Source organism: Pteropus alecto, unplaced genomic scaffold (genome assembly GCF_000325575.1).
Source record: "Pteropus alecto unplaced genomic scaffold, ASM32557v1 scaffold67, whole genome shotgun sequence".
Classification (NCBI taxonomy): Eukaryota; Metazoa; Chordata; class Mammalia; order Chiroptera; family Pteropodidae; genus Pteropus; species Pteropus alecto.
Window position 1 is genome coordinate 7,108,302 of NW_006441061.1, and position 9,431 is coordinate 7,117,732.

The 9,431-nt window shown below is 54.6% G+C and overlaps 1 protein-coding gene across 1 annotated transcript in view; it reads right to left on the minus strand.

Moving 5' to 3' along the window:
* Nucleotides 1-3,013: 3,013 nt before the first annotated feature.
* Nucleotides 3,014-9,431, minus strand: part of DDX31 (DEAD-box helicase 31) — a 67,014-nt gene continuing 60,596 nt past the window's right edge. The window contains exon 20 of the mRNA XM_006918079.3: nucleotides 3,014-4,575. Within this exon, the coding sequence (XP_006918141.1) occupies nucleotides 4,371-4,575 (205 nt within the window). The 3' untranslated portion in view covers nucleotides 3,014-4,370. The remainder of the gene's footprint in view (nucleotides 4,576-9,431) is intronic.

The following is a 9,431-nucleotide window of genomic DNA, read 5'->3' on the forward strand; positions in this document are numbered from 1 at the left end:
CGAAATAAACTTCTTACAAATGACCAGGCGCCTGTCCACCCCTCCTTAAGACCCATTTTCCCCTCCTGGGACTCGGTCTCCTTCCATCCTCAAGGAGATATTTGTACCCCTCTCCTCCTTGGCCCCGTGGTCGTGGACTCTTGGGGCCCTGGGCAGGGGTCTCCCCTCCCTGGCCTCAGTCTTCCTATCTCTAGTGAGGCAAGCGCGCTGCTCCCCGCCTCCCCCTGCCTCTCCATCTGGTTCCTTGCTGCTCCCAGCCGGTCCCGGGGGCCGGGGTTGGGGTCAGCACCCGGGCTCGCTCGGCTGCGCGCCGGGCCTCGGTGCCCTCGCTGAGCCGGCTCATCTGGCTGCAACCAGGGCGCCGGCAGCTGGTGACCGGCTCGTCGGGCGCGGGGCCGACAGATGGGCTCCGAGGCTGCTCCCCACAACAGCACCTCCGCCCTGCGCCCCGGCCGCGCTTCGGCTCCGGCCGCTCGCGGGCGCCCAGGCGGCTGCGGGGCCTGCGCCGGGAGGACCCGATGAACCTTGGCTGGGAACCTGACGCCACAGCGGGGACGCTCCCCCTCCCCCCATCGTCTCCCTTCCCCTTTATCCCGGGAGGACGGTGCAGACACAGGCCGGGCCTGTGGCTCCGGGGTCTCAGGGGAGGGGGTTTAACTCTCCAGCCAGACCCGGGGCCTCCGGTTCAGGTTCAAAGGGCCAAAGTCACCACCTCCTGAGGCTGTTCCCTCCCTGGGGAGGTGGCGCAGGTGCTGCTCTCCCACACACCACCTGCAGCTCAGACTCCCAAGGACAGAAGACAGGCCCAGGGCGGGGAAGTTCGGCGGGGCTCAACAAACTGAGCCCCGCGGTTTGGTGGCAGGATTGCTCTGGGAGAGGTCTGCCCGGTGGAAGAGAGTTGGGGGGCATGTTTGAACAATACTGCCCCCCTCCAGCACCCTCACATCTCACCTTTTCTCTCTGGGGATGCTGAGGGTATTATTCTAATTTTGCAAAATGCACAGCAGCTAATTAAGTCAAGGAGCCCCTCGGCTTTCGAGGTCTTTTGCATGTGAATGGGGGTTGGTAAATCCCCAGCTCTGGCTGGGGTGGGGGTGAGGGGGGACTGTCCCCAACTCAGGGTTAATGAAGTGGGAAAGGAGTCTCTCAGAGCCTCCTGCAAACAAAACCCCCCATGCAACAAACCCTGCCCAAATCCTACATGGATTGACTTAAACCCAGGGGATAAGTGCTTTAAATTAATCTCATTGAATAAGAATGAGACCAAACAAAACTCTTTAAAATCATATTAAAAATCTATCAAAGGACAACTTGCACTGGTGTGCTTTTCATTTTGTGACAGAGAAGGAGGCAGACTAGAGCAACCACCCTTACATTTACACAGCGGCAGTGTAAACCGCTGACACCTTCTCGGCTGTGTAATTGTCCTTGTACCTCAGAGGCGACTTCATATCTTACATTAATGAAGAACAAGGCATCCCGACAAGTTTCTAATTACAATATTTTAAATTGTCCTGCACTTCCCATCTGTAATAACTTTACCACCTTTGCGGTGAGGTGGGCTTCCGTGCTCATCTATTTAGAAGGCTAAATTGGATTCCTGATTCCCAGCTCAGGGGCTGGCTGGAGTCTCATTTAAAATAGAAAAAAAACACAAAAACCGTGAGACCCCCCAGCAGGCAGAACAATAGGAGCGGCACTGGGAAGGCGGCTTCCGCTCCTCGGCCCCTCCCCCTCACAAACGCAGACTCAACAGGGTGGGGGCCCCAGTGAGGAAAAGTTTCCATTCCCTTGGAGCCTTGTCGCAGGGTTGAGAAGTTGAGCTGGTTTTAAGGGGGCCCCACTGGCCCCCGCACTGAAAGGTTTTGCTCTGAATTCACCCTGTGGGCAGCACATGAAGAGGTGTGAACGGGCGTGCAGGCAACTGAGCGGGACCAGTGAAGCACCCTTTTTAAGCAGGGCCACTTTTCCAGTGGAAAAAGTCTTCAATTTCTGTCCCCTGGAAGCGGCAGCTGGATTTTGATGGTTTCCATTGACTTTATGTTGAGGGGCCCAAGTGCTAAACAGCAAGGCCACTAGCGGCTTGGAACGGACCTGCCTTAAGGGGTTCTCATCTACCGCCCCCGCTTCCCAAATCTCGTCTCTCTTCACTACACGGGGGCGGGAAATCAAAGGGACCCACTGGGCTTTGTGAGACGCCTTTCGCTGGGATCCGGTCGGCCCTGTGCGGCTGTGTGGAAGATGCCGTTTGCACTGCATCGACACTGACTTAATCCGCCACCGAGGGCTCTTTGCCCTTCGGTGCGTGAGAACCGGGGCCCCTCTGAAGATGCGCATCCGCCAAGGCTTGCAGACAGGAAGATGTCTGGCATTCGAAAAGGCACTCTACAGGCCCACGCGCGAAAAAACTTTAGGCTGCAGCAGTCCGTGGAATGTCCAAATTCTCAGACTTTAACTATGGGGATCAGGCTTAGGATAAGGGAATAGGTAAGTTTGGGAAATCAGGGGGAAAAAAAAAAGCATGATTGAAAATACACACAAAATTAGAATATGTGCAGTGGAATTAGGCTAAAGCTTTGCCTAATTGATGCCTGAAATGTATAATCTGTCAAGAGCCATCATAGGAAAGAGATTTATTTTAAGGTTATTTAAATTTAGATAATATTAACCCTAAATCTGCTAAATCCGTGTTTTTTATTAACTGGGGGTAATATATTGGTTCTACTATGACAAGAAACCTTCACCCAAGTGTTAGCAAATTGAGTTGAGTTTTGATCTCAGAACCCCAGTCACTTACACTTTGCAGAATTCCAGCACGTCTCCCCCCAGGAATGCAGAACTCTACAGATTCGCCCTTTCGTGGGAAAAAAGTAGGGTTTCTCTTTGATCATCCGGTTGCTGGCATTAATCCTGTTTCGCACACAGCTGGGTTTTGTCTATATAGTTTGATCCCTCCTTTTCTCATCCAAATCATGTGAACCGCCGTACATCAAAATAAAAGAAAAGTGGCAGATTTGCCCCAAATCAGCATGACATGTGCTGCAGGTTTTATTATGATTATTACTACAAATTTCGCCAACGATTGCTAGTAGTTCGCATGTGACAGCCGACTCTGGGAGGCGAGGTGTTGGCACGCTCACGCTGGCCCTCACCCAGGAGCCCTTCCTGGTGTGGGCGTCCCACATGCGTTTGCCAGGTAGAGAAAGCGGCGAGGATGCTGACCCCTCCGTGGTCCCCACGGAATGGCCCACCTTGCAGCTCTCAGGATCCCTTCCCGGTCACTTAGCCCATGTGGGTCTGGAGAGCCTACTGAAGTGGGGCCTCCACACCCACCCAGGGGTCAGAGGAGGAAGACGGGGCACTGGGAGCAGGGGGCAAGTAGAGGGCAGGCCGCAGCGGGACAGAGGTGCTGTGGCTTTCCCCGCCCCCTCCCCCCACCTCCCCGCACCCTCTGCGGTCACCCGTGTCCAAATCTTACATTTATTGGGAAATCAATACGCCCTGGGGGTCCCTTTCAAACTTCCCAGGAAACACAATGGGGGCGGGGCAGCTGTGGCCTGGGCCACAGTACAAAGACCTCAGGCCTTTCTTGGAGGGGACCGGATTCCATGAGAGAAAAAGCTCAGGACACTGGAGCCTTTGACTTCAAAGGCGAATGATAAAACGGCGACAGCAAGTCAATTAGTCCTGAGCATCAGTTTTCCGTGGATGTGGGGGGCACCAGCAATGCCTGCGCATGTGGTCTGGAGGTGGGGGCAGCCCGGACGGGAACCAGGAGGGCTGACCGCGGGGACTCACACCCGAACCCCTTCCATCCTCTCTCACGAGCATTTAGACATCGAGAAGGTGATCTGATAAATATTTTCTTCTTTGACAAATTGAAGTCCGGAGTTTGATATCTTACTTTACAAAATTCACGCCCATATGGGCGCTGATGGGGCGGGAGAAAGGAACACAGACATTTCTTCAGATCGTGTCACCAGGCAGGTCGCAGCCTCTCCTGGCTGACGTAAGGACAAGGCTTAGGCACTAAGTCGTGGGGGCACCATCTGATCTACGGGTGAAGCAGGTGTGGGCGCTGACAGAATGAACACAAGATGTGAGGTGTCTGCTGTAAGACACAGGCTAACCACTGACTCCCTGCCCCGCTGACCCCTCCCCGTGGGAGACGGGGCCGTGGCCGCTCTGTGGCAGGGACGCCCGTCATCAGGGACAGGTGGCACTGGTACGTGTCCCAAGGCTCCTCTGAAAAGAGAGCGGGACATCGATCCAGTGCCACCAGGGCCACAGGCCCGGTCCTGGGGAGGAAGAGTTTAGAGCAACTTTCTGGGGAGTCTCGTCCCTCGTAAGCCTTTCTGGGTTTCTCTCCTTCACGGAGAGCGTTTTTTCTTTTGCTTTTTCCCACGGCCCAGGCCGGGCTCGGGTCTCGGACGTGCCGCTCGGCCGGCTGCCTGGTCGGCCTGTTTGCTCTGCTTTCTGACCTTGGCCATGCCAGCCTCCATCCCGCTTGCGTATTCGGAACGCAAGATTTCAGCAAGGCGCTGCTTACTCTGGGTCTTCTTCCGAAGGTCAGGCCTGAAGAACAGTAACAGCAGAGAGAAAAGAAACTTCGTTATTATTTTCTTTCCCATTTGGAAAGCGGCTGATGGCAGCTGGTTCCGAGGCTGCAGAAGTGACATCTTTGTATTAACGGAAGTACAGTCCCTTCAATAGTGCCTGTTCTGATGTTCTGTGCACCAGAAGATTAGATACGGCACTGACAGATTTTCATAATGGTGGCAAAATATCACGGCATTTTTTAAAGAGAGGCTTTGTTCTGTGTTGTTTTCATGGGGAAAAAACCTAACGATACACACTCATACTCCGATGGCAAACGCGGTGTATGATACAGCAGTTTGCCAAAGGCTGGGGAAAAAACCTGCCTTGCAACCCTCCCACATCCAGCAGCAAAGCACTTAGCAGGTCCCCATCAGCACAGTAGGCCCTGCAGTTCAAAGCACTGGGCCACCTCCTGGGGACTGGGCAGTGGCCTGCCAGACAGGGGCCACACGGTGAGGGCTGGGGCTTCAGTCACAGACACCTGTCCACTGACTGAGGAGACTCGTAATATTCCCGACCCCATCAAACCCGGGGTGGCCCCAGAGCCAGCCTGCTCTCCAGCCCTGGACCTGGGGTGACAGGGAGGTCTCTGCCCGCCTCATCCACACGGAAAACGCCACAGGCTGAAAGTCAATGTCAGATGTTGAGTATGACACTGAAGGCACACCTCGGAGGGATTCTGGCTTTGGCTCCAGGCCGCGGCAATACAGGGGGTCAGAGTCTTTTTGCTGGTGGAGGGTCCTGCCTTCAGTGTGTGAAGCGCCATTAAGCGGGGAGCAGTAAAACGAGGTCTGCCCGCGGTTGCTTTCGAAAGACCTCGCCATGTGATCGAAAGATCAGAGGGGGAGATCTGTAGTTCGATCGTACCCAGAAAAACGACTGGAGAATTGAAGAGTAAAATAATGTTTCATGAGACAGGAGTTTAGCGCCAACCGCACCGCCACCATCAGCACCGGACCCGAGCTGCCAAGTTGGCAGGTCCTCAGCACCCAAACGGCAGTCCTCGGGAGAGCCTGCTTCTTGGAGTTTTTACGGACGGCAGACTTCTGACTCCGACACCACTTTCTTTGCGGTGATAATCAGAGGACAAACTGGACTAAACTTGTGGTCAAAATAAAGATAACAGAACTCCTTTAACCTCCCCGCCCCCAAATTAAAACAGGGCTGGCACTGTGCTAGTAAGCTGACGTTGGGGATGCTGTGACAGCATTATAACCGGCTCAAAGCAACCACGCTGAGCTAAAGCCACACTCTAGAGAGCAGGCTTCACGCACGGCACAGCTGAACCTTGTTAGTCAGACGGTGGCTCTCCACGGAGACACACAGGGACCAGACGCAAAGTCAGCCTCTGGCGGGAAAGACCGAGAACAATTAGGATCCGATGCTGAAGGGCTAGTTTATGACGAGGGTGCGTGTGTGTGTCGGGCCCGACTTACTGAGGTCAGAAACACACCGGGAAGCACGTCCGGGGTCGTGCTGGCTCACGCAATCTTTGTTCGGGGTGGGGGGGGGGTGGTGGATAAGGCGATCACCTTTGTTTTACAAAGAAACAAGGACTCAGGCGGGTGAGTGACTTGCCAAGACCATCTAGCGTGGACGTGCAGAGGCCCAGACGCAGACATGGGGCAGGTGGACCGAGGCCTGTCCTGCTCTTCCCACTAGGCTGCTGGGCCAAGGTGAATGACCAGGCGTGACAGGAAGGCCCAGCAGGATCGAGGGTAGCCAATGATTTGCCACGAGGGAGTCCTTTGTGGCCTCATAGGAATGTTTCAGTGGGACGATGGGGGCAGAAAGCAGATGGCAGAGGAGCACAGAGCAGGTGGGGAGGGGGAGGAGGGCCGAAGGGTAAAGAAGGTGCCTGGACGGGAACCGGCTCTGTCACTCATTAGCTGAATGACAGCAAAACAAGCACCCCCACTGAAAGATGGGGTGATACGACGAAGCTCCCTGTGTTCTGTGAGAATTAAATAGGACATGTCAGTGTTAGCTGGTGGCTGGCATGTGGGGTGCAGTCGACTCCGGTTAAAAGTGAGGACACCGAGGCCCAGAGATGCCAAGTGATCCCCCAAGGCCACACAGGAGCCCAGACTGACCCCAAGGCCCTTGACAGCTGGGCCAGGGTTCTCTTGATTGATCGCCCTTTCTCACAGGACAGGGACTCAAGTCCCGGTGTGGCCGGTGTCCCTGGCGGAGGTCCCTGCCTCGAGGGACCAGTTCTGGGGCAGGAGTGGCAGGGGTCAGGGGCCAGGCCTGCGGCCCAGAGCGCTGCACTCGTGAGGGAAGACGGCCAGTCCTTTGCCCGGGGTTTGTTTTCAGTTGGGTTCCATGACAGACAGGGAAGAGGTCCTGACGGGAAGAATGCTTTTTCTTCCCCCGCGTTTGAAGCCGGGTACTCATGATGTGTATGATTTTAAATGTAACAACCAGAGTTTCAAAATACACAAAATTTCAGTCAAAATAGCCTCCCCAGCATAAGCTCCACCACCTCGGCGGCTGCTCCTGTCACAGCTAACGCCCCATAAATAACCAGAATCTTATCTGGGTGAGTGAACAGTAAGGGCGACGGAAGGCACATTGCAGCCCAAGGCGCTCGCGGGCAGCGTGCCTGGGCCTCCGACTGGCGTCTGCTAGACAGAGCAGGGGACGCCGCCGGAAACCACGCCGCTTTGTGTGATGCACAGGCAGACACACCGCTGTGGACACACGCACAACCCACTCCCGCGTGACACAGGACCTGCCCCTTCCCAGACAGACACAGCCGGGTCCGGGGCGGGGACAGCGGGCTACGGGGGCGCTGGGCCACCACACAGGGACACCTGTTAAAGGTCTTCAGGCCACTCTGAGGCAGCGGATGCCTCAGAAAGCAGGCCTTGGAGACGGTCCTGCTTGCCTTGAGGTTACGACCTCGAAACTTCCTAGCTGTTTTATTCTGGTCGATGGACAGCTGACACTTGAACCACATGGGGGTCAGGGCGCCGACCGCCGGGGCAGCTGAAAACCCGCAGGCCTGGTGACCCTCTGCACCGGGAACCCCCACTGCGCTGGGAAACAGAGCTGCGCCACGAACATTGCGGGTACGAACTGCGAGGGGCCCACGGCGCTCCGACGTGGGACCCGAGCCCGAAGCCGTGACCCCTGGTGGCCCCGGGCCAGACCGCTGCCTCAGGACGCGGTGTCTCGGGGCCACCTGGCAGGAGTCTCCCCTGCTGTCGGGACCCACCTCCCCTTGGGCCAGCTCCCTGTCTCTTTTCCTTTGTTCTGAGGCCCAGAGCTGAAAAGGCCACGTGCAGATGGAAGGTGAAACGTTCTCGGCCCAGGCTGAGAACCTTCCCCTGCCGAGCAGTGTTCTCCCAGGGGCTTGGCCTCCTTGGCCTCCGAATACCCAAGCCCCTCTCCCGCGGGTGTCCTGGGCGTCTACCCGAGGGGTTAGCAAGCAACAGATCAGTTGATCTAAACCCCCGGAACTCCCTGCAGTGAAGGCTAAGTCCCCCTGCTCCCAGGCTGGACCACCCAGCAGGACACGCAGATGCAGCTCTCACTGCCATTAAGGTGAGACCGCGGCCTCACCAGTGAGCCTGCATGCCTGCCAGGAGGACCACTGAGGAAGAGGCCTCGGGACCTTCTCCCAGCTTCGTCGCTAAACTCAGAGAGGCGCATCCCAGGCAGGCAAAAGCCATTCTAACACGGGCTCCTGTTAATGGCTTTCTTTTTCAGGACAGAATTGAAAATTTTGTTTTGTCTTATTTATGTATCGTCAAGTCTATCGATGCTTTACATTTCATGGCTTTAAGGTCATGCTTAGGAAAGCCTCCTGCATCCTAGCATTTAAAAGATATTCAAGGAGATTTTTTTGAGTCTGCTATCGCTTTCGCCCCATCTAGATTTTATTTTGGTGTATGGCAGGATGTGGAGAATGTACCTGTTTCTTCCAAGGAGCTGTCCAGTTACCAAGATGGTCACCAAGCAATAACTCTTTACCCCGAGGACTCGAAACGCACGTCCAGAACGTTCCTTCACCTGACCTGCAGGCTATGTTTAAAGAGCGGGTGGTGACGATGGCGGAGGCCGACATTAATGGAGTCCACCAAATACGTTAAAACAGCATTTGAGCAAATACTAGTCACGCGGGTTATCAACGGATTTCAATATATACATGAAAGAAACGACAGGCGGAAGCGACACCATTCGGACTTGAATGACTGTTCCTGACAGTTACGTGGCGCCTAACGTGTGTCCGGTGCTGTTCCAAGCACTTGACAGGCCTGTGACTGGCTGACTTCAGCAACGTGAGGGAGCAGGCACGGGACGGCCACCCGCCAGGGCAGCAGGCCCGGGGTGCTGGGGTGGCGTGTCCGGGGACTCTTGGAATCTCTGACAAAGTGCATTTAAAAGTAAGAGGTAACGAGTGAAAAAAGCTTAAAAAAAAAATCACATTTGTTTAATCTCCTTTTACACACACAAACATCCCTATGTGTCGACACGCAGAGAAAGTCCGAAGCACGTAAAAAATGTGAATTGAGGTTAACTTGGATTGTGGGCTTACGGGTGATCTTTAAGCTTTTTTACTTCCTGAATTTTAAACGGAACGTGTATTTTCTATAATAAGAAATAAAAACTACATTCACGTTAGGGAAAAAGGGCAGAACTTTGTCTTATGCTGAAATATTAAAGTATTTTAATTTTTACCTGTCAAAATCTTCTCTGCTCTCAGTTGGTTTGATTGTGTGAAGGATGTTTCTCTGTGGTGTAATTAAGACAGAGGACTGGTAAAGGGTATTTCCTTCTCTGGTCTGAAAGATTCTGCTTATAAACAAAGGACCCAGAGCCACGGT